Raw genomic sequence first — 26,019 nt, 5'->3', positions numbered from 1 at the left:
TCCGCAGAGCAGGAGGTGAGCAGTGTGCGAGTGAGAGAAATGCTGCTCACACTCTGCTCTGCGGAGCTCAGGGGAGCACCGGTTTTTGCTCCCTCGCTCACCTCCTGCTCTGCAGAGCTCAGGCGCCAGTGATGGGGAGATTTTCTTTGTTCAAAGAGGTGCTTTTTCTTTCATATTACGTATTCTACCTTATAAGTGGTATAAATATTAATAAACAAAAAGTCCAGAGATCCCTTTATTTTGGTTCCAAGTCATTTATTTTAAATTTAAGTTTTTTAACTCAAACTTCCCTCTTAAAATTAAGGTGCGTGTTATATGCCTGTGCTTGTTATACACCGATAAATATGGTAAATGCATTTCATACAGCTAATGAAATAAGTCTTTTAAATGTTATTTTATTTACTACTTGATTTAAAATAAGATATTTTACATACAAAGTCGTCTTTAGCTCCAAGTCTGTTCTGCCTCTCTTTCTCCAAAAGTTCTTCCAGAATAGACCAAGCTGTAAGACTGACACCTGGCCTTAAATGGAGGGGTTTGTGAAGAATGTTTTCATACATCTCAGCAATGTCACGGCAGTAAAAAGGAGGCTGGAGAGGTAATAGGGAAAGATAACAGAACAAAGTTAATAGTGTATTTGTTCAAGAAATGTAAGTAGATATATATTGCAATGATCACCCATGCTACAGAATGTTCACCCTCCAAGATCACAGAAGAGAACAGTTCAGAACAGCAACTTATCTGCTTAATAAGTGCATATCATAAAGATATAAGAGAGAGGATTTATTTTAGGACTGGACCATCATTTTAGAATTTTCTCTGCTTGGTACTCATGAAATTGAACAGTTTCTAAAGTGCCATAAGACCTTCTTAATACCTGGGATTAAATAAACAAGGGATCATTTAAATTAAATACTGCATTTTTCTATCTTGAGCTGGATTGGATTATAGTTTCAGATTCAGCACTAAATCCTAAAGATGACCTAATCTAGAAATGTAGGAAATTAAAAATTATTGATGGATTATTGCTATATTATAATGTAAAAATAGGTCCACTGCATAAGATTTACCACCAAGGGGCTTGCTCCCAGGTAATTATGTTTTTAAGAAAGCAACCTTAATCAGAGTGATCTGAAATAGAAAACAATCAAGGACTGGTAGGAAATATCTTGGGAGGAAAATAACTTGGTTCTAATTAGCAATAGCTGCTATTTTTCTGACACATCATGTGTTTAAGGATCTCGGATCAGAATCTTAATGCACTGGATGCAATATTCCCTTTACTGTCCAATATCTTCAAACAAAAATTGCTTGTGACATGATAAATAATATTCTTATTCAAAATTATTGTGTATTCTTTATTGATGTAAGCAAAACATTTTATAACTGGGATAGGAAGCAAAGTAGGACGAAATAGGCATTTTCCTAAATGCTGAAAAATGTACATTTCAGTATAAGTATTACAAAAAACAAAAAAGATCCTTGTTATTCTATTATCAAGGAGGAATGAAAGGATAAGTGAGAAGATGTTACAAATGTCCTAGATACTGTCATCTTTTTCTGAATGATTCCATTCTCTTTAGCAGCGAATACAATCATTGCTATTTCAGTTGTCTATTCTTTTGTGCTAGGTGACATAATCTGTTCCGCTAGCCAGCCAGGAAGTTAAGAGAACATCAGAAGCAAATGACTAAACTACAAGACTTGCTGGGAATAAATATGCACTGTTGATGTTACTATGTTTTTAATATTAGAAATTAAAGTTAATTTTAAACTTAATTAAAGTTAAGTTAATTTTAAACTTAATTCTGCTACATCAAAATGAGGTTCCCTTTAGTCAACATCCTGTTTCCAACAGCAGGAGCTGAGATACAGGATAAGAAGTTGTTTCCTTCTAGCAAGTAGTATATATGTTTAGGCATTGATTCAGGTGTGCAGTTTGAAAAATATGAGATTACCTACCAGACCATATAGCATTTCATATAAAACAGCTCCAAGGCACCACCAGTCTACAGTGTTATCATAGGGTTGCTTTCGGATCACCTCTGGAGCCAGGTACTGTAGGGGAAAAACGGCTTCACCAGTCACTAGGAAGCACAACTCTTTTCAGTATAAGTGATGCTAAACATAAGTCTATGGTCTTTCACTCTCAACTATTTAACAGAGCTCAAAATCGATTTCTTAGATATATGTGTGTTATTATCAATAACAATAGATGTTTTGAAGCTTGTTTTTATGATTTTATAGTTTGTAGTTTTATTACTGCTGTGAGCTATCCAGAGTTGTGTTTTCAGATAGGCTTCATACAAATCTTATCAATCAATCAATCAATCAATCAATCAATCAATCAATCAATCAATCGATTTAAAACAAAAACAGAATTCTTCTAAACCAATTGCCCCTACAATGGGCCCCCTACTCAATCTAGCCCAAGGCCCGGGGGAAAAGACACACTCATTTGAATAAGGGCAAGATGGGGGCCGTACAAATCTCAGGGGGGATATGTTGGGAACTTTCTTGTGATACTGATAATTATATAACACTACTAAAATATATTTTTGTGCAACTATTGGCTTAGTTTGGCTTCTCTATTCCACAGCCTTTTTAGGCAGCAAATCTACCATCCCCACAGTCAGCAAGACTTTCCAAATATTTAATTTGCATCTATTTTACTTAGATGTTATATATCTCAGCTATATTTTTGCAATTCTATCCATGGAAGTTTCAAACATGCACTAGCACTTTCTTTTTAGTATAAAGTTTGTCTGAGCAACACCTTCCTCCTGATGTGCTCCCATCACCCTAGCAAGCATATCAGAATTGCCTGAAAAATACAAAAAATATATATATTATGCAAGTAAATTAACTTACCTCTGGTGTTCCACAAAATGTTGCAGTGGTGTCTGAAGTAGCAATTCCTTCTTTACAAAGTCCAAAATCTGTTAAGACAACATGCCCCTGTATTGAAAATAGATAGTCTACTGTCAAACAATGAAGAAAGTTAGTGATTGTATTATTTAACATTTCTTGGATAATAGAAAGAAATATTCACTGCCTACCAATGAATCTAGAAGAATATTTTCTGGCTTCAGATCCCTGGGCATAAATGGGAAAAAAGGAAAAATAATTCACTATAAGATATAAAGTAAAATCTCTAGCAAGAGTCATGCTCTTGTGTGACTTTTAAAAAGAAATAAGGTCTCTGTATAAACCAACAAACAATAAAAGTGACAAAAATATATATTAATAGAAAATGCCTGGATTTATTTTATTTTCCTTTTTAGTCTAAGTTATTACCTGTATACAATTTTTACGGAGTGCAAGTAGCCCAGCGCACTGGCTATTTCAGCAGCATAAAACTTGGCTCTGTGTTCAGGAAAGGTACGTTCTTTTTGCAAGTGAAAGAAGAGCTGCAAATATGCATGGAGCAAGTTAAAAGAAAATGGCCTTAAAAGCTGTGTTATTCTTAGTAATAAGATTAACACATTCTGCAGTTTCCCTATCAACATCTATTAAAACAGTGAAAATCTGCACTCTGTGTATTCACATCCTTCCTTTAATCATTTCCGTATTTTTTCACATCTGTAGACTTGGCATGCTAGGGCTGCAACTGCTAAATAAACAACTACAATGCTCTAATTTGTACATAAATCTAACCTACAATGTTATTTGCTTGTTACTAGTTTACAGTGATGGGTAAATCTATTCATTATAGTTTAGTATGGTATATAAACTGGTCCACTATAGCATCCAGCAACATGGTTTTAGAAATCCTGGCTTAGCGTTATTTGTGAATGCTACCCATGTTTCACTAGTTAATATAAATCACGAATATAATAAATTTTAGACTAAATATTCCATATAGTGTACATATAAGACAGTAAGTAATAACATTAGCAGCAAATCAGCAAATGGATCTATATTTGCAATGTGGGAATTGATTTACATTAAGCCACTACAATTAGTTACTGCAGTTTCTCTTAAACTGTAGGCCAAAACTCATAATTCTGCAATTTCAATAGATGGCATATGGCCACAATATAAAAACTGAAAAGTATACCTACCTCTCCTCCATTAACAAAATCCAGAACAAAGTACAGCTTCTCTGTTGTTTGGAATGAATAATGTAGTCCAACTAAAAATGGATGTTTCACATTTTTCAAGAGCACATTACGTTCAGCCATGATATGTTTTTGCTATGAGGAAATAAAGGTCAGTAAGTAAGTAGGAACAATTTGTAATTGAAAGGAAGAATAAAATCTCTTTCCTTTCACCTCTTTCCTGTTTAGGACAATTTTCTTCTGCAGCACTTTGACAGCATAGAACTTCCCATCCCGTTTTCGTTTTGCAAGAAGAACCTAAAGAAGAATTTTCATACAAAGTCAAAGTCTGTTCTACTGAAGAACTCAAGTAAATGTTTTTCCAATTTCTTAGGTTTTCTAAAGCTTCATATAATACAAAACCTTATATTAGATTATTTGTTTACCTAGCCTAGCCCTATATACTCTCACAAGTAGCAGCTGTTTAGAGATTATGCAGAGTTATTTTAGATTACTTGCTATATTTTTTTTAAAAAAACACCTTTGAGATCCCAGGGATTGAAACTGGGATCTTTGATATCTAAGACATGCAGTTCTCTCATTTAGCTATAGGTCTTCTTTTCATATAATCAACAAAAGGATATATCCCAAACTACAGAATCAAAAAATGTTCAAATGGAATGGTACGAGCAAAGACTTTATTATAATAAAAATCAAACCTACCTTGCCAAAGCTGCCCTTCCCAATAACTTTCAGGAAGTCGAAGTCTGTAGGTTTTGCACTGGAGTAGTTTCAGGATAAAGAAAAACACAGGTAATCAAACTGGTAAAAGTAGCTATTTAATGGTTGAATGGCAGTCATGTCATATATTCTTCCTATCTTCCCAAATTTCTCTTTTATAATAACTATTCTTTCTATATTTACTGTGCTCTCTTGTCACAGTTCAAATTTAACAGTCAGACGTCGGCCATATTTCAGTCTCCTAGAACACCAATGATTCTACACAGCCTTTTCTATTTTATGCATGTGCATTCTCATTATCCTCCATGTTACTTTTCCTTAGTATTTGTTTTACTGACTTTCCACACATTTATCCTTTCCCTTTTATTTTTTCTTATACTCAATAACTTGCAAGACAATATTCTCTTGGTTCAAAATTGCAACAGTTTCTTCCTAAAATGCCCCCAAATTGAAATTACATGTATGGTGCTCTTTACTCCCCCCCCCCATGGTTAATGAAATAACTGCAAAGACTAGTTTATATTTAACTAAAACCTACTGAGGATTTCCAGATGGCCCCAAGTTGATGCTCTGTGAGGTAGAACTTAGCTGTTGAAAGATAAAAATCTAAATTAGACTCAGATCAAGTTTATAGATAATTCATTAGTTAGAAAGAACATTTAATCATTACATTTCAGATTGCATTTTTAATTCTAGTATATTCAAATTAAGTATTTTGGGGGCAAAAAGTCTTTCTTGTAATGCTGTTTTTGAAAGAAACAAAGGTTAATTACTGTAATCCCTATCACTGCAGAGATGTTCCTGACACCAGTGAGTGTAAATTGTTCTTTTTTTCAACTTGTTTCTCAGACAGTTTTTTAAGTTTAGGAGCAAAGTCTATGTTCCCCACATATCTTTGTGTGCTGTCCAAAAGAAAATCCATCTTGTTTTAATAAACAGCTTTGAGGTTGAAAAAGGAAACTCAGTGATACAAACTAAACTCCAAAAAGGTATTTGGAAGGGACTGCACCAACCACTGTGTATCTTTTTAGATATGCTGTGACTATACCTACAGTTTTTGTTGGGGTCAAACTTTCCAGACCTTTGAAAAGATTTTAAAAGAACAAATAATAGGATTAACCCTTCCAGAGGTTTAAGGCACCTATTTTACAGATAAATTTTTGCCATTTTGCTGTTAAATGTTACCAGAAGAATTCTCTAAGTCTTTGAGAGCAAAAAAAAAAAAAAAATTGCAGGGATGAATGTGACCCACAGGCTGTCAACCCCACCCTAGAAAGATGGGGCAAACCCCTGGGTCAGAGTCTGACTGATTATATCTACACACTTCACTATGCCCCCCCTCCCCCAAATCCTGGAACACAATAAATCCTGCTGAACTAAAAATATACAGTAAGTGGAAGGAGTTCTATGTGGAGAGAAGATGAGTACTATTAAAATCTGGTCTGGAAGAAAGAGAGAAACACTTTCCTGCCTGGAGAACAGATGTGGTAGGAACCGAGTGACAGTTAAGTTAGAGCTGGGGTTAAAGTTGTTACCAATGAAAAATATGGCTGTCTATCAACATGCCTAGTTACTATGAACAACCTCATTTTGTAAAATGATAATTGCATTTGGTCTTATATAAAGAGTATTTTTCTGTATTTTGTGTGGCTTTCACATTCCACTGTTGGATTAAATAAATTTATTGGTTCAAAGTTGAATGGATTAGTACAATATATATTACTGTGATGATGATGATAATTGTGTTATAGCTATTAAGTATTGTTCATCTCAAATGAACAATAAATTTTGGGAAGAAACTCTGCTTATGCAAGTATACATACTAGTGTAAAACTAGAGCAACTAACTCATAGAGCAGACATTAGAACTTGGCATTGTTTAAATTGTCCTGGCAAATAAAATCAGCATCATCTGCAAATAAAAAGTCCAATTGTGACATGACAAACTCACATTACTAAAGAAAATTAACATTTCTCTACCAACTCATCAAATACGGTTATCTGACTGTCGGCAGGGGAACGGAAAGCATCTCTGAAATATTAAACATTCTAATAGGACATCAATATTAAATCTGTGAATGATATAAAAATGAAAAAAGTAAAACGTGGCAAGATACTTGATTATATTGAAAATCAGATGTTTATTAATGCTGAGGGGGATTTCTTAGAGACATGCTGTATCTTACAGGTTCAATGCATGGCTTTGCTGACCACTAGAATACAGAAGTCTCTGACCAGGGGTGGGTCAGCACTCCATGGAGCTTGCTTGAGCACTGTAGCATGAAGTAGGCTGTAGTGTTGAGTGACATGAACTATATGACAATTCGCCAATAGTAGGAGGGTAGTGATTAGTATTAGTTAATGCTGGTTTAATTGCCAGAGACATGCTCTTACACATTTTCCTTTACTAAAATGTATTGTGGATGTGCTTGTAATTTCACTGATGATGGTGCAAAGATTCCAAACTAAGCTTACTAACATAAAAATTGGCATCTTCACTGGAACATAGGAAGAGTGGTTATGTATATTTTAATAATAGTCTAGCAATACAAGTTGAAGGATTCTAAGCCTTGAATAATGTGAAATAAAGACTTAACATTCTAAGACTACTATATTTAGGAAGAGAGGTAGGCAATGCTTTACATTCCACTGTAACATAAATCAAGGTGTTAGACATTGGAAGAGGCCAACAGGGTAGAGGAAATAAGGTAACTACTGTAATTTATGCAGAGGATGGGGAAAAAATAATTACCTTTTGACTGTTTCTTTCATCCTCATCTTCAGATGGATCATATTGGTGCTTTGGATTGTCCATCTGAAGAAATGATCTTACATCTGGACTAGGAAAGATAATTTAAGTGATTATATAATGTTTTGTTATATACTTTCAATGTGAATAACGCATACAACAAAACAAAAAAATTATCATCATGACTTAGATGAAAACTGAAATAAAACAGGAAGCTAGTTAGATTATATCAGAGTTACTTAAGATGAAGCTTCCATTTCCATCTCTACAGTATATATTAATTAAATGACTTGTGAACACCACCAGGAAGAAGCAATTTCTGTTGTAACACTTTTGGTATTGCTGCCATTTTTAGTTTTTAATTTGTTACATTTTTTATCAATAACATTAAAATCACCACCAAAATTATATACTACAATTGAATGAAAGCAGCAGAAATTTGCTCAGTTAAAACTAATTTCAAAGGCATTAACTGACCAAAACGTTTTCCAAAAAAAGCCACATTTTAATAAGCCACAGCAAAGCCAACAGTGAAGTTGTCAACCTCATTACGACTGGATATATACTCCAGAGTAGGCATGACCATGGGACAAGTAGAACCTGAATTTGAATTATTCTTACTTTCCTTGTGGATAGGACATCATCTAGTGCATCATACATCAATCTGAAGGTCTGTAGAGGTATATTTGGGAAGATGCATTTTCTGAGATATGTAAATTCCTTATCTTCCAAAGACTGTAAAAAAATGTTTGCCAGTAGTTTCAACTGGCCCTGGAAACTATAAAGATGTCCCTTCAGTTGAGCCAGAATTGGAACATTCTATAATCTTTTTTATTTCAAGCAAGTCACAGCTTTCTGAATTTGCTAAAGCTTCCAAACTGTCCTAAAGGCGGCAGCTCTCTAGCAATAATGCTGCAACAATCAATTCAGGATATATATCAGTGATCCTGGGCAGATGGTTCTCAGCGTTTACTATTTGAAATGATTGAAAATGAATTCTGGTCACAATTAGTACTTAGAAATCCAACAGAAATGCAGGGTTCACAATGACCAAAGTAAAAAGTTTATTTCCATCTAATCCTAACTCCCAAACTTGTTAGCCACCACTATTCAGATTCATTCATTTAAAGACTGAATTATTCCTACATTTGATTAAAGTTATAAAGCTAATCTTAATGTATCATTCACAGGGTACAACTCTGTCTACTGATTCCTCCTGTGACTGCATATAAATGTGAAAAACACCATGAACAAATTGAAATCTTGAGGCTTCTCACAGAATTCAGGGAATAATGATTAGCTAAGGAACAGGAAAATTGCTGAGCTAAACCAGCATTTCCCAATCTGATGCTCTTCAGATGGCTTGCTAGTTGAAAGTAATGAGAGTTAACCAATACATTTGTAAGGCACCAGATTAAAAAAAGGATCCAGTCTGTTGCAATCTATTCTGAAAGATGTTGTGATTTATTATACTTAACAGTAATGATAGTTCCAGAAAAATAATATAAATCACATCTCCCCTGGCAATCTCTAGAGAAATGCTGTCAAGTGAGGGCATAATAATGAGTCAGGTCTGCAAATATTTATTTGTTCATTAAATTTGTATGCCACGAAATCTTCAAGATTCACGGTGGCTTACAATAACATAGAAAGATACAATAAAATTGCCACAATAAAATAAAAGTATTGAATTGTATAACAAAGAATTCTAATCAATACCTAGTGAGCACTCTCTAAAGATCCTCCAATGATGTTTGGTCTTTAAAATCTTATAATTATCCAGTTAGCCAGGTTAATTGGCACACTAAGCCATTTCAGTTCATATTTTATTAGAATTTTCCTGTTAAATATTTGTATATTTCTACTTAGCTCAGAATTTTTACAAACATGCCAGTAATTCCATCTTTTATGCATTTATGACAGTTATTTGGGGATATAAAAGGACTTGCACTTGGCTAACAGAATTTATTATTAATACAGGGAAAGAATGAAGGAAACCTCTAAGAGCATAGCCATAACCTTAGACAACTGTGCAAAAATTGAAACAGTTAAGAACCAGACAAGCAGAATCTTTAATTTTCAGGATATGGCACTGGTGATTATGTGGATGGAAGAGGTTTTATCTACAAAATGTTTAGGATTATGGTTTCAATGGGCTGCAAAGAGAATTCCTTCCTCTGGAATAGATGGAGACACTGCATTTTAATACCATATATTTCACAGGTGAGTACTGGGCTTCTTTAGAAGAGCAGAATTCAGGATAACAACCAATTTTATTCACGTTCTCATCTAGCTATCTCTTCTGCAATTTCATATTCTAGATATCTTGATTAAAACCAAAGTAATAGTCTTATTTTTTGACAGAGCCAAGAAGAAACCCTAGTCCTGGTGAGATGATGTCAACCTTAATTGTGTTATGAGCTTGCTTACATTCATTTATTCTTCTGATTTACAAGGGTGGTGATATGAAACCTGAAATTAACAGGCAAACCCTTTCAGAAAGTTCTGAATGCCAGTGGGACTATAAGTTCCATCAGATGGATTACTTTAATCAACCACAGATTCCTTCAGTCAGAGAAACTCCTTGTGAAACAAATAAGTGAAGCTAACCATAGGACCAGACTATTAATAATTAAAGGCTTAACTAGTGATTTTAGCAGCAATTCTGCAGTGGTTTAAAAAAATAGGGAGTATCACATCTAATTGAATACTCCAACCCTGACCAGCCAAAAGCATACCTCAAGAAGAACATCATGGTGATCACTTTCCATTTCATTGTGTGCAGCATCTGGTAATCAAAGGTTATAGACATTCTCTTGCAATATATCACTTAGAAAGAACTTGTGGACTGTGGTTTCCATTCTATAGTTTACCACATAATTTTATTCTCTTGGGGGAAAAAACAGATTCACTTACTGATTGCAAAGCTCTGGCTGTCGTACTAAATTCTGAATGAATTCATTCAATCCTGCTCTTCTTTGTTTAATGAAATCTGAAAAACAAATGAGAAAAGATCAGATATTAGAATGCATGTTTCAAAGTTTAAATATACACATTTCTTAGATTATCTCATAACAAAAACATGAAAAATCTTTGCTCCTGTATTCTCAATCAGAGCTGTTCTCCAGAGTCCCACAAATGTCAGTGGACAGGCGAAACAGATTAGATTAGACTAGCTAATAAGTAGATCCTTTATAAAAAGGCCATCTTATTGTCTACCAAATCCTTTAAACTATAGATTTAATTCCAAAAGTGCAGCAGGCATTTAAAGGAGAAGGATATGGTGAAATGGATACTACTGAATAGACACTTGAAAATAAAAAAAATATGTCATCCCCATATGTGTGTGTGTATTGAGATACATACATACATACATATATATATATATATATATATATATATATATATATATATATAATATGATAGTACCACACACATTTTGATTAATCCTATGTTACGCACCTATGTTACATTATCCTGTGTAGGATATAAGAGATGGAAAACCAACTGGAATAAGTGTGGCTAGCAGGAAAACTAAGATGGTAGGGCATTCCTCTATAACGGCATCTCAAATCAGAAACTAGTTATCCTGTTAAGCTCAGTACTAAGTTAGAGCTGGAGTAACTGACAGTAAGGAAACAATAATATATAAAAGCAGCTTTGAAACTCAGATAGCGTTTTACTTAGGGTGCATAGAACACAGTGAAAGAAGAGAAGTTCTATTTAGTCAGAGATAAACTAGAATTCTCTCCCCATGAGTAAATATAGCAAATACTTTAAACCTCCTTGTGTAATATTTCACAGTTTGGGCTACATCTTTCTTCTAACTGAGCTAATGCTTTTCTTTGAGTATGATTAGTAAATACCGGTAGGCCTATTATGTCATTTGGATGGTACAATAAGCATTCACATTCAGTCTATTTATATTTGCATGTTCTACTGAGAAAGAGAAAAAGAAAGACTTTAATTAGAGAGGACAAACATTCCAGAACTAACTTAAAGGATATGCTACATATAATCAATCAGAATTTAAAACATATTATATACAACCACTTGAGCATATAGACTTTTTCCAATTTCTGCTAATAGATTGGTATCTTATATACAACATGCCTCTCAGCTAAAAAGCTGAGAAGCAATAGCTAGTCTAAAGAAATCTGATGCAATCAAACTCTGCACATCAGATTCAAACAAACAAACAAATAAAACCCTCAAAAACAAAAACAAAACCTGTTATTTATATGCAGGTGAATACTGTATACAAATATTTTGGATGCTGACAGAACTGCTATAATGGAGAATTTGTATCCTTCATATTTATCAGAATTATATAGCTTTGCAATGGATTAGATTATACCCTGCTTGGCACTAATGAGCATAGACAGAATTTAATGTACTGGGCACTATTCCTTATTTTTAGGAGCCTGATGCTTAACGTACTTGTGTTCGCAGAGTTCCATGCCTTGATTTAAACCTGTTTTGAAAGTATTACTAAGTCAAAAGTGCAGCAAGAATTTCAAGGGATCTAATCATACATTCGTGTACCTGAAGCAACAAGTCAGGCCACCTGAACTCTTCAATATTATGGGACATGGACAAACACAGTACAACACATCTGCTGCCTCAACACTAGATGCATGCATTAGATGGGCTAGGAACTCTGGTATCCAGGTTCATGTTGGTGTCAAAACAGATTTAAATAAAAGCTGACTTCAAATTTGCTCATAATCAAATGCAAGTAACTTGTGTTACAGCATACAGGAGAACAGCTATAGAGAATTCTCACCCAGAAATTTTGGATTACAGTTTTCCTAATCCCTTGTCACTGATCATACAGGTTGGAACTAAATGGAGTTGGAATCGTAAACATTTGGAGGGAACTAGATTGCCTGGTGTTGGTTCTGATGATATAGCTCATTATGGCACATTTATATCCACAGACTCATCTATGTGCATTTCTATATACTGTTATATAGAAGAAAATGCAAAAAAAAAAACCACACACATACACAAAACTATTTTATCGTATTTTACTCAATTCAACTGGGAATTTTTAATTGGCTTTGAAATCACTTGTGCAGAAACAGTTTAAAGACAAAGTGAGAACCAAATCAGAACTGCTTACCAGGATCAAAATTATCTCCAAATATTCTCTTAGCAGGAATTCTCAAATTCATTGTAGGAAATTGTTTCCTTAGCTGAAATACATAAATCATATAATTTAATCTCAGATATCAGTTCAGTTCTCAGTCATGATGTAACAACAGAAGATGTTACAGTATGCAGAAGAAACTGGTTCAGGGGACTTTCCCAAACTAATTTGAGCACAACTCCCCAACTCCCTTACTTACCGTATTATACAGCTTGTCAAACTCAGCATATCGCCTGAAGACAAACCATTCATTAGTGCCAACTGACACCAAGACTTTGTAGACCTGTTGATACAAACAATTTTTTTTTAAATAAAAAGCTTTTTAAAAATGTATGGGATTATATACCTATGGATGTGCCCCATTTGTTTAATTAACTATTGAATATTGCATCCAAAAACTTAATGCACAGCTACAGTAGATTGCATTCTCCAGTATGGGTCTGCTGAATACATTCATTTTTATTTCTAAATGGATTTATAGACATGCTTGATGAAAGAAACTGAGGTATGTGCAGGAACTCATCAGTTTATAAAATCTAGAAAAAAGGTTCCTATCTATTGGTCACCCAACTGAGGACAAATTCCAGACAGGTATGGAATTAAGTAATCAGTTCCTTCCAAATACCTGGGACTAAGAAACATCACTAACGCATTATACAAAAATTTATCCTAGTGTTTAAGGCTCCAGACTAGAAACCAGGAGACTGTGAATTCTAGTCCTGCCTTAAGCATGAAAGCTGGCTTGTGCCAGTCACTCTCTCTCTCAGCCCAACTCACCTCCTAGGGTTGTTGCTGTGGAGAAAACAGGAGGAGAAAGGAGTATTGGGTATGTTCGCCACCTTGAATTATTTAAAAAATAAAGGTGGGATAATTTTTTTTTAAGTTAATAAACTTATTAGGATGGTTTCTTTAATAAGCACTGCACAGCTCCATCTTTAAAGACAGTAGGAACCATGCCCTTTTCTTATGGAGGCATATACTACTTTCTCATGTCCAGAATCTTCTCCTTTCCTCTTGTTGGACTTTTGCAAGTAGCAGCATTTAAGCAGTGTTCCTGCTGCTGTGAGCTTCTTGTAAAAGAAATCATTCCTCATCAATGGGAATGTGCTAATTTGAATGATGCTGGTGAAAGTAATAGGCCTATAAGATCTCAAAGGATATATAAGCTTTGGTCTGAATCTGTAATATCTATAGAACTGTGCTTGGGTTTAAAGGTACTATATAGCAAACTGCATTATTGATATAATACACCTTAAGAGCTGGGCCTAATACCTAATCATTTTCAAGCATGCCAACAGATTCTCCTGTTACTACACTTTTTTTTCTTCACAGCATGGAGTATTAATTAATGTAACACTCCTTTGCTATAGTGTTTATGGGACATCATAGGACTCCAATTTTGATCCAAGTTCTCAAGGAAATTACAGTGGTACCTCTACTTACGAACTTAATCCGTTCCATGACTCTGATCGCAAGTCAAGTTGGTTGCAAGTCGAAGTAAATTTTCCCATAAGGTTCAATGTAATTATCGTTAATCCGTTCCGGCGTCCGCAGACCATGCATCAGGGGCGGAAAAACGGCCGCTGACCACACGGCAGGGCGGAAAAAATGGCCACGGACCACGTGTCAGGGGCGGAAAAATGGCCCCAGACCACGTGGAACCGGTGGAAAAATGGCCGTGGACCACGTGGAACAGGCGGAAAATGGCCGCGGACCACGTGGAACAGGCGGAAAATGGCCGCGGACTACATGGAATGGGCGGAAAATGGCTCATAAGTCGAGGCGAGTTCGTAAGTAGAGGTAAATTTTTGGGGCCGGAGCTGATCGTATCTCGAAAATTTTGTAAGTAGGGGCGTTCATAAGTAGAGGTACCACTGTATTTAGCCTACACTTTTGTTGATACCATCATTTAATTCTCTCCTTCAAATTGCAAAGATTTGCAGGGGAGGAAAAAAAGGAGGTGCAGCTTGATTATACAAAGATAAACACTGCAAGGAGAAAAAAACAATCTCTTCCAAACAAAATCAGTACAACTGCCTCTCCCATAGTTACCTTAAAATCGTAATACTAAGAGAATTATCTGATTTCCCCTGTCATGCCTGAGAGACGAGCTAGGCTAAGTTGCAGATTTATGTTTATTGTGTATAATGTCTGCAATATTCTAAAAAAGATTTAAGTATTCTAAATCATTTTTCTAAAAATATCCATAGGCTGTTTTTGGGGGGGGGGAGGGAGGGAGAGAGAGAGAGAGAGAGAGAGAGAGAGAGAGAAATACTATGAAATTGCTGTGAAACTATTTTTTTAAGATGAAATTATTTCCTTTTAATATCTGAACACAGCTTTATTTTGAAGCAACATTACCAATCTCCATAAAGCATAACTTGATAACACTGCAAACTGTCTAGAAAGGGAGGAGGCATTTCTAGCACATGTTATTATGTAGGTCTGCTGGACAGGCCTAAACGGTAAGAAACAACCTGAGTTCCAGCTGTTTTTGCTATATTAATATTCTTTATTTCACAGAGATAAGAAGGGCTACAATGCAGTAACAGAAAAAAATTGCAATGTCCAAATGTATTTAGTACGTTTCTCTTGAGAGGAGCAGAAAAAGCAATACGCTAGTTGCCATTAAGCCGCTTCATGAAGCTATTCAGTTAAACACTGTGGTAAGAAGCGAGATCAATATTACATTGTCATCTTTACAACCTGAAATATTTACAAATTCTATCAACAGACATTATAAAAAATAATTTGCTCACTGATGAAATTAAAAAGAAAACACAAAGCTAAAATTATACATAGACAAAAAACAGAAACCAGATCCAAAGAAGCTATTGAAATCGGATGGGGAAGAAAGAACAGGAAACAATTAAAGGAAAACAGAAGCATAAAGTACCAAGACTAACAAAGCAGGAAATGATGTAATTTAATGTGTTTGTATTTAAAGGACTTTTTAAAAGAACTTGTCTATGTTCTTTCTGATTTTTAAATAAGTAGTCAGTCAGGGCCCTAAATTTGAGCTGCTACACAGAATATAAAAGTTTTAAGCTAATATAAGTATGTGACAATATTTTTAGGCTGAATATGTTTATGTACTTTACATCATGCAGTATGCATATGCATGAAATCATTTATGGCTCTGGACTATTTTAAGTATTAATAGGTTTGATTGGACCAGTTTAGAGTTATGTGAAGGGATAAAAGTGAGCCTGAGGTTCATAAACTTTTCTGCTTGGCATGTCCATATGGAAAATGGAAACTGATCTAAGACTTAAATAACCTGTTTTTTAATTATAATTTTTATTGAAGATTTTAATTACAGTAGTAAAAGTAAATACAAACTAAATTCAGAGAAGGAGAAATAGAAAGAATAAAAAGTGCAAAGAAAGAAAAAGAAGAAAATAAGAAAAAGAAATATATAGAGAAGTGACTTCTGATCTTCATCACAAGTATAAACAAACTTAGTAATTCTTTACCCCCTATAAGGTTACAAACAAATATAACTTCTTCCCATAACCCTTCCTTTATCTATATACAAATCCATAAATCAACTTTTCAGTCCTAGTGTCAACAAAAAGTCCATAAAGGGTTACCAGAACTTTATAGAAACATGTCTTATTTTAACCTTGGTCAAACAAACCAACTTTATATTCCTTCCTTTTACTTCTGACAATCTTGATCTTTAATCATTCAGATGTTGTCATAAGATTTGGTCTCTCTTCCATTTTTCTTTTTCCTGTTCCAAAGGCTTCTTTGAGGGTTTGGCAAACCTCTTTTTTAAATCCAGTAAAAAACCATTATCCAGGTCATTCTCTTGGTTTATCATTTGTATTTCCACTTTGATTTTCAAAGCTTTAACCAACTTCTTTTGTATATCCAGTAGAAAGTCCTTATCTGGGTCATTCTCTTGGCTTGTCATTTGTGTTTCCACTTTAGCTGCCTTCTCTGTATTATAATCCACACTTTTTTTATTATCTAGTATTTCTGGTTCTAATATTTCTGCATCAGGCAAAATTTGTTTTACATCTGTCATTCCTTCCTTAACATCTTTTGGACATAGTGAATCCATAAAAGTAGACATCATTGTTGATATTTTAGCTGCTAATTTCTGGCCCCATTCATAGAAAATCTCCTAGAGTATTTCAAATGTTATAAAGTTTTGTGTCATTTTGTAAATCCCCGTACTAACCAAAACCAAAGGGAAGTTCACTTTTTTCCCCTTTTCCTCCTCTGCCTGGAATCTTTAATCCCCTCTAGTGTCCAGTTTCTGAAAATATCTCTCTCAAATATCTATTATGACTCAAGATAGATTAAAAAATTGGTGCCCACAAAAAGCTGTTTATTTTATATAATCTTATAGTAAAAGTCTCAATGTTCCAAATTTGTCTGGAACCTTAATTCATTTTTAACCTTCTTGGATTAAGGTTTATTTAGCTTTTTGCCATTTATTTCCAATTCTTTAAATTCTTAAACTTATGGTTAATTTTTTTTTAATTCAAGAATGAAGATAAACTCACCAGGTGGCTTTTCAAACTTATTGTTCCTAAGATCTCTAATAGCCTTAAGATAGTTAAATAGGTAATTTCTGAAAGTGATTAGAAAGTGAGGTTAGCGAATCCAGTGTCCTTTAAAAGGCTCCACCACAGCTGTGAGCATGATGGCTTATCCCTTCATCTCCTGGTGCTCAAACCTGCAAGAGACTGTTGTCCTCTGGTCTCCTTATGAGGAGCAGCCATCTGAAGCATATACGGGTAATCTTATCCAGAGAGGTTCTGAAGGACCGGTCTACTTGCCAGTTCTTTGGTCTTTGCCACAGTCATCATTTCCACTCTTTCAGAGACATTCTTAGTTCACCATGCCTCCCCCAGAAGTCTGACCTGTTTGATATTATGTCCAAATTGGGAACTCTAGATAATGTAGAATGTATTTCTGGCTTATTGACATAAGCAACCCAGTTTAATCTGTTGATAATCCATGGTGTGATTCTAGATTGCTTTAACATTAGTTTGAACTAATCAGAGTTCATTCATTTCAGACATAATCTGTGATTAGTTTAAAAGAGGAAATATATGATACTTATTATCTACTTCTTATAGCAGTCAGGGAAAAAAAGGCATCTAACAAGCATCCTACCACTCTTCATACTATGGTGATTTTTAAAACATCATTACTATCATTATGAGAGGGCGCTGACACAGTTCCATAGTACCCTCTCTCTGCTCTATATAGCTCTGGTGCTCAAAAGATCAATTACATGCTGGAGAGCACCTAGGAGCCAGGAGGTGGGGTTTCCTGCTAGTGAGAATGTAGCTCATCCCCAAGCTACACGGAGTTCCAGCACTGTAGACTAACTAAAACCAGATTTCTTGCAATATATGCTGTACCATGGTTGACCCAGAAATGAATTGCCTCAGCTGCCTAGTGGAGAACAGCATGGGACAACAGGAATGTACAGCTGATCTGGAATTGGTGCCAAAGCCCTTGTGGAAGGACCCTGAGAGAGAGGTTAAAACAGGCCTATCTGGCCTCATCTGTGTAGCACTGAAGCATCTCCAAACTGAGCAGGTACATATTAAGAGAATACCAAATTGAGTATACAATGAAGCACCTTCTGTTTCCATACTTACAGTAAATCTTTTTTTCTTCACTCTGTGTTCATCAGAGCTGGGGATGCTAACACTTGGACAGCTTTCCTTTAGATCCATTTTATGTTGTTTTTGAGCAAAAATTCAAGACCACCACACCAGGGTATAACAGGATGTAGAAAGTATCATCAGTATTGATTTAAAACACACAGTCGTTCTTGTGCAAACTTAATTTCCATCATGCAAGCCTTAAATAAAATGAAATGTTAAAAAGGATCAGCAAGAACTGGTATGGTTCATGAAGGCACACAAACTGACTTTTTCAAAATTCACTCCCACTCCCACCCCATAAAATGAAAGTGTATAAAGTGAATATAGAACAGGAGTATTCAAAAATTTAAAAAAATAGCAAGGTGTCTATATATTATAAATACAGACACAGAAATGTGTTTTTAATATTTGAATACACATTCTATAGCAGATGTATCAGGCATTTATAACTCTGAAATACTTCTGTTACTACAACATGTATGTAAAGTGCGACATGAAACAATAATTATGTATTTCATATGCTCTGCTGGCTCATAAAACTCATAAATCCCTATTGAAAGAGTAACATATAGGCTCACATTTTTATGCAGCTGCAGGTAAAGAATAGAAGAATGAAGGTGGATTTTTATAGTCGAGATTTCTTTATTTCACTTAATTTACTGTCTAGTGACTTGCACTTATGTGCAGGCAAATCCAATGCCTATTTATCCAGGAAATGGAGTTCCACTGATTTCACTGAGCTTCACATTTCTTTTCAATGAATAATTACCATGGATGTTAGCAACTTTGCATTTGTACTATATAGAAAGAAATTTTAACTTCAACAAGGTAGTGGCAGTTACAGAGTAAGGAACTTCAAGCTGTGTAGCCTTTGTCCTCATAATTTTAATTATTTAATCCCTAATAATTTATTCTTCCCCCTTCTTAAATAATCCAGCATATTCACAGTGCAAGAATATTCTTCGAAGAAAGTAGTACTATTAACATCTGGTACTGGTGGTTCAATATCTTAAGACTGCTTTGTTATTAAAACTAAGAATACAATGGATAAATCATCTTTTTCAGGAAACCCTCTGGCAATAGGCACTTCTGCAATTGGAAGTATGCTTGAGTTAATACAACTGCCATGGGATGTGGCAAAGCTGACTTAGGAATGGCATACTTTATTCTAAATTTATTTTGGCAATAAATAAATATACTTATAATCTCAGTAACACCATTCCAAAATGATAAACTTAGAATTATATTTAAATTATCTCCTCTCTTATTAGTTCTTTTCCACATAGCACAATATCTTTAATTTGGAGAAGGGTTAAATATATTCCATCTACTGGCATCAATTAACAGTTAGAAGCTTGGCAAAAAGAGATGCATCTTCATAGCTTTTCTAAAGATTGAGAGAGTAGCAGTAAAATGCAGCTCTCAAGTGGGATTTTTTAACCTGGGAGCAACACAGGAGAAACTCTCTCCTGTGTGCCTGACAGATGATCTCTGAAAGTGCCGGGAATCTTCAGAAAAGCCTCTTTCGTAGACTGTAACAGTTGAACATTTGTAGTAGGAGAGATGGTTCCCTCAGAGAGAGAGGCTCTAAACTGGTTAGGCTTTTATAAGTCAGTGCAACACCTTAACAGGTGCGCAGAAAGCAACTGGCAACTAACTAAGACTGGGTTTTCCACTGCAAAGCAGGACAAGATATGACAAGTCCACCTTGCAGTGACATCACTGCATGAGCTCCTCCTTTATATAACTGTTGGAACACCCTTATGGGGTGGGCTTTGCATAATGATGTCACTGTGCATGCTCAGATGCTGTGAAAGCACATCTTGTTCCTTACTCTGCTGGCAAAAAACAGGCCAACCAGCCAGGCTGGGTTGTTTTCTACCATTAATTGCCAATTACTTGCTGACAGCCTGCTGCTGTCAGCCTATTTTTTGCTGTATTCTTCAAATAGTAATTCAAAACAACAGTTGAATTTGCATGTAACACTACAGCATGAACATGGTTTATAAGTCACCATGGCTGGGCTTGAACAACAAATAGCCCCCAAACAGACAAAACCCTATGATTTAGTGTGACATGTAAACCAGAACATTTTTTTTTCCAGAATAGTTAATTTCTGCCTAATATAAAATATCATAGGTTGCCTTAAAGCAGCCTGGGACTCTCCTTTGAAAAGCCAGATGCTAATTAACTCTCTCCCTACCAATAATCCCAAATGCATAGCCTCCTAATATAAGCACAGATCAAAAGAAAACATGGTAAATGTAAAAAGACTGGTACAGTTTTAAGATGCCAATTTAAAATATGTAGCTTCTTGAAGAACATACATGTATAGATTTTCTGTCTTAAGGAAGAAAAGTGTTATTGGACTGCATGTATTCCCCAGTGTTTCTAACATGCCTACATTAAGCAATTTTCCTGTTGTGGAGACACCCATGCTTGTGTTGGCTGATGTCAAAGCACTTCAAAATCCAGTTAAGAGATTTGTTTTAACATCCAGTTTATAAATTATGTATCTCAGTGATCCACTTTATTTTCAACTAGTTTTTGGAAAATTTAAGCTTTATAAAGCAGTTATTTTAATTTAAGAGAAACAGTTTAAGGAATGCAATATATTTTGATAAGCAACAAAATGTAATTTTTTCACCATAGCAATTAAAAGTATTTACAGTTGATTTCATTATGCACAAAAAAAGAGGAGGTACACAAACTTCCCTTCAATGAAGAAACTGCACCACAGCATATAAAAAACAAACAACAACAAAATCCTAGTACTGCAGCAGTTAAAACTGCACCAGAAACTAAGTTGGATATAAATCAGCTCAATTCTTCAATACTGCTTATGTTGTGGAACACAGAGGTCCACATCTACTTTCAAACTAATGCAGCATCCCTATATGGAAGATTGTAGAGTTTTCTGTAGATAATCCATGAATAATTTTAAAAACAGATGTCACAGATCTTGCAGCACACTGGTTTCAACATCTCCTAGAGGGTGTATATTTTAATTTGTTGTTTCTTGCCATTGCTTATGATTTAAAACATTGTTTCATCCAACTGTCACATTTTCTTAATCCAGTCAAGGTCTTATTATAGTATAGAGAACTAGATATTCATTTCTTCAATGTAAAGATAGTACGCATATTAATGTCTTCATGAAGAAATGAAACAAGATTAATATTTCGCAGATCAGGCGGCTGAATTTGCAGATTTGCCAAAGCTTATTTTTTGTGTACTAAAAACATATTTAATATTGAAGAGGGACCACTTGACTCATGGTACAAGAGTAGTAGTTGAGACTTAGAGCTGATTAGATCTCAAATCACATGGGAAGCTTCATAGGCATTCCAATACCTGAAAGTACTATAAGTGGTCTTGCAATTACCAGGACTTACTGGGCTCCATAAGATTTGGAGGAATATTCTGCCTGGTAAGATTTAAGAGAGGTCTCTATAAAGCCTCTTTCCACATTCCTTGGGCTATTTTGGCAACAGCAAACAGTATGCTACATATAAACATATACTCTCCCTTCAAGAAATATTTATTTGGGTAGTACTTGTCTCTAAATATTAATTAAACTAGGATTTTTTATTTTTTATTTTTTTTGCCCAGGATGCCTCCTTGACAGGAATATTGGTTTTGATTTTCATACTTTATTACTGTTTCTAGTTTCCTTAGCTATTGCCATTCTCCTATAATTTTAGATTAGCCATCCAATACTAAAGTGGACCATGGCCAATCAGTTTATTGCTTTTAATTCCAACATGCTGAAAAATCTGGCAAACATAAAAATCTAGTGAATAAGAGGTCTTGATGTTGCAAAAGATAACAAAGGAACAAGTGTGTGTTGAGCCTGGGTGAATCTAAGAGCTAGCAAGGAGCTCTGAAAGTTGGTATAAAGTAACAGATTCTTCACAGCCCAGGAATGTACAATGAAATTCAAGGCTGGAAAGATAGTAAGTCGGCAGTAAACATTTACTAATTTAGATGGGAATTTCCTCTCTGGCTAATGTTGCTCCCACACAGAGTTTTGATTTACATCTTACATGTTAGGGTATGAATAATGTCCATAATACAATTTCTAGAAGACTTTAGGGACTGTTAAAGATTTGCAGTTGTTGCTATTCTATTCCTTTCAGTACTTTAGTAAAATGTTTTCGTTACCTAGAACATTTCTATCATGCATTTTAGAAGCACACAATTAAAAAAAGAAAAACAATTAAAAGCCCAAAAGTTGGAATATGACTTACCTTTCAGTCTCTCAGGAATAGGATACAAATCCACAGTTAGGTAATATCAAAGATGAGGAGTCTGCAAGTCACAGCTGGAACTGATTACAGATATACGGCAGACCTAGAGACAGCAAAAAGGCTAATTTCAATGAGGCAACTTAGACAGGGAAAATTCAATAGCTTGGTTATGACTTTGACAGCATCTCAACATTTCAGACTATTATCAGTGCAGGTTATTATTCCCAGTGAATATGTGAGGAAAAGGTCTGCTCAGTTTATCTCATGTGACACAACAGTTACTTAAAGTTAGTGAAAATAAACCAATTCCTTAACTGTGGAACTTCAAATATTAGGTTGCGTCATAGCATTTGCTTCCCCAGCTATCCACTTAAAATTGCTGACTCATTGCTAATCTTGTCAATCACCCAGATGACTGTTGCTAGTTGCAGGCCCAACTACTGTACTATATGGTGTTTCCAGATTCTGAAAAGCCTTGCAAATACTATATAGGCATTCATTTATAGTACACATTTCAGATTAAATACACTGCTTCTCACACACTTCTATCCAGTTAATCAAAGAGGCAGCTATGACTATTGCTGGGCAGCTTCAGCGGAATACTCTCTTTTCATTAAAAAGTCTGTTTTTGTGGCTGTTGCTGCTGTTCTGAGGAGATGGGGCTCTGCTGAATGCTCTATTGCCATAACAGCTCCTGCAGCATAGCTCTTATTGATTCACGGGAAGCAAAAAGGAAATAATGAAATTAACCATTTTTTATTGCTTTCAATTCATTTTTGTCTTCATATTGTTCCAGGACTTCCTGCAAATGTGAAATCAATGTTCAATTTTATTTTTATTTCAATACCTACACTGCTCCACCAATAAAAACAACAGCGTATGCATACAGCTAATGTTGAGCAAAGTTGGCTCAAGACATTTGTGCTGCCTAAGCACAGCAGGAAGGTAGCACTCTGTCATCAACACAAGTTAAGGACTGTTGTAATGTTTTCTCACTCTGCTAGTGGTGGGACTGACCTGAAAATGAATTGGGCCACTTACCACTAGTTTTCCTATTTGGGGCAGAACATAAATAAAGGTTTGTCTTTCTCAGGCTAATTTAAAAGCCAGAAATAACTGCTCTCTCATGAGACAGAAATCTTTAAAGCACTAATAATCAGGATAATGCTATTTATAAACTGAAATACAGAATGATTTAAGTGACGGAGCAGCTCCTCAAAACATAATGATCAAATTAAGGGGAAGTTATCTGCTGAGCACCTAATTATATGAATAACGTATCTAGTGACTGAGCTACAAAATTCCTAGTTAACTATATCTACATCAAAAGTGTTTCAATAATAAAAAAAGTACAAATGCAGCCAAAAATATTGGTATCCCTCCACTTTTTCCCAAAGAATCCCATTTATTTGCCATAAAATAAATTGAAACTGACACAAGTAAATGGCATCTTCTTTATTCCAATGTCCATAGAACAGACACTTTGCTTCTGTTGTATGATTTCACATATTCAAAGTAACTTCTTGATTTTTGCTCATATGTCCATGAAAACTGAGGAAGAGACAGAAGCATATAACTGATTGAGAGTTAGTTTCTGCATTTTTCTATCGATCAGACAGAGAGACCTTATTAGCTCTATCACACAACTCTTTGGAATGAAAATGGCAGCAAGGGACCTTGTTGGGTTACTGTGTATAATTTTGTGAATGTCTGAGCTGTCAAATCAGTAGAAGTACTCCATGCATTGCAAATAAATTACAATCTGAACAATGAGTACACAAATGACAGAAATCATTGGGGTGGGTAGGGTGCATACTACAAATTGTTAAATTGTACTGCAGAATTTTATAGCACTTTAAAAGAACTGAATGGGATTTATCAGATTAAATGATGTAAATTTATCTAATTGTTATTCATCCCAACTACCCTCAGTGTTAACAGGAGAACTGAAAATATCATTTATATAAAAATTAAGGGACTGAAACCACACATAATCCACTACTATGAAGCAGGCTGAATATATATTTCTAAATATGCAAACTTAAAACTTTCCATGTTTCTAAAGATGGAAAATACCTTTTCAGATTGCCTGTTTCCTTGAATGTGTATGTGTACCTATCATTCCCAATGTGGATCAAGACATGTTGCCTAGTAATAAATTCCCTTCATTAGTTGCTTCGGTAAATGGAATGTACGCTGAGTTTCACATTGATACTTAGACTAGCAATTCATCAGACACATAGAAACAAGGTCAAAACCTTACCACATTAACATAAAACAAGGAAATCTTTATTATTATTCAAACTACAGATTTGAAGACAAGCATTTTTTCTCTTAGAACTTAATCTACTGAAGAGTTCAATGGATTAAAAAAAATCACCCCCACCTTCTTTGATATAGAATAGATTAAGCATCATGGTGGCATGTTGGTGTGCAATTTGGAAATCCAAATGATCCTTTAGTGCTACAAACTACCCATACTATACAGCCAGGTTTCTTTTGCAGTGTGAGTCTCCATCTTTCCCCCATCTCAAAGAGCCAAATCTGGAAAGAAGCATCAACCTCAGTATTGTTCATTATAAGAGTGTGCATAAGAGGCATTATTTGCTGCTGTCGTGTGGTGCTGTAGTGAACTGAATAATAGTAATGATAACAAAAAGAGTTCCCCCAAATCCAGGCATAAAACTAACCAACTTTTCTGATTTAAGCCATTGCTAGCACTGCTGTATTTTGTTCTGACACCTGAATTTTCTGGCAGGTAAAAATGGGTGGGGTGGGAAAGAAGTAGTATTGGCAAATGCAATGTAAAGCCTTAGTTCTCGATGGAAGGCTCAACCAATATGGAAGTAATCATCCAAGAGAAGTGAAAACTCTTTTGTTGGCTCTCCCACTCAGCAAATCTTTCTTGCTTGTCATTTAAACTGTCAATCTTCCTCTTCCTCTTCTTTGAAAAACAGTGGAATTTAGCTTCAATTAAAGATTGGGATATCAGGCTTTTAAGTTGGAATGTCAAACTGGGTCAAATAGGACCACCCTCACACTCAGCTGCAGGTGGGTAGAAAAGGAAGTGGGAAAAAGAATTTATTTCCTTCAGTGAAATACTCCCTTTTTGTGAGTTTATATTCATGCTAAAAGCAATACATTGTCTTCTTACTTATATGGTATTTTAATGACCACACAATGTATTATTTCTCATCAAGCCTACACCAAGATTTCACTTCCAAAATAAGGATCTTGATGTAACTAGATATGCACCGTTCATGTTTAAAAGGGAGGCCAGCAAACATAGTGATACTCCAAAGTGTGCAGGAGTACAAAACAAATGGCCTAAATATAATTAATTGTTTGTAATTACAATTATAGTAATTATGCTTCAGTCCAGTGAAGACTGAATGCACTCAGTGGCCACAGAACACTGACTTGAGAGGAGGGAAGAAAGAACAGAATAAGTA

General features: G+C 35.1%; 1 protein-coding gene across 8 annotated transcripts in view; it reads right to left on the bottom strand.

Moving 5' to 3' along the window:
* SGK3 (serum/glucocorticoid regulated kinase family member 3) overlaps positions 1 to 26,019 on the bottom strand; it is a 50,485-nt gene that overhangs the window by 5,082 nt on the left and 19,384 nt on the right. For 6 of the 8 annotated variants that reach the window (XM_088130563.1, XM_088130560.1, XM_088130564.1 and 3 more), the window contains 15 exons: positions 22,568 to 22,670; positions 18,309 to 18,514; positions 12,881 to 12,964; positions 12,655 to 12,727; positions 10,446 to 10,521; positions 7,533 to 7,620; positions 5,320 to 5,369; positions 4,764 to 4,821; positions 4,275 to 4,358; positions 4,065 to 4,196; positions 3,298 to 3,410; positions 3,060 to 3,096; positions 2,872 to 2,958; positions 1,963 to 2,058; positions 435 to 590 (listed from right to left, as the gene is read on the bottom strand). In XM_088130563.1, coding sequence (XP_087986689.1) covers positions 435 to 590; positions 1,963 to 2,058; positions 2,872 to 2,958; positions 3,060 to 3,096; positions 3,298 to 3,410; positions 4,065 to 4,196; positions 4,275 to 4,358; positions 4,764 to 4,821; positions 5,320 to 5,369; positions 7,533 to 7,620; positions 10,446 to 10,521; positions 12,655 to 12,727; positions 12,881 to 12,964; positions 18,309 to 18,386 — 1,212 coding nt within the window. In that variant the 5' untranslated portion in view covers positions 18,387 to 18,514; positions 22,568 to 22,670. Of the gene's footprint in view, positions 1 to 434; positions 591 to 1,962; positions 2,059 to 2,871; positions 2,959 to 3,059; positions 3,097 to 3,297; positions 3,411 to 4,064; positions 4,197 to 4,274; positions 4,359 to 4,763; positions 4,822 to 5,319; positions 5,370 to 7,532; positions 7,621 to 10,445; positions 10,522 to 12,654; positions 12,728 to 12,880; positions 12,965 to 18,308; positions 18,515 to 22,567; positions 22,671 to 24,002; positions 24,119 to 26,019 lie in introns of all 8 variants that reach the window. The other 2 variants (XM_088130562.1, XM_025167558.2) reach the window with 1 other exon arrangement.

Source organism: Python bivittatus, unplaced genomic scaffold (assembly GCF_059951505.1).
Source record: "Python bivittatus isolate LINGU-HERP-01145 unplaced genomic scaffold, Pbiv_v1 ctg000840_np1212, whole genome shotgun sequence".
Lineage (NCBI taxonomy): Eukaryota > Metazoa > Chordata > Lepidosauria > Squamata > Pythonidae > Python > Python bivittatus.
Note: the sequence above shows the minus strand (reverse complement) of the source record. Positions and strands in the feature narration are given on the sequence as shown.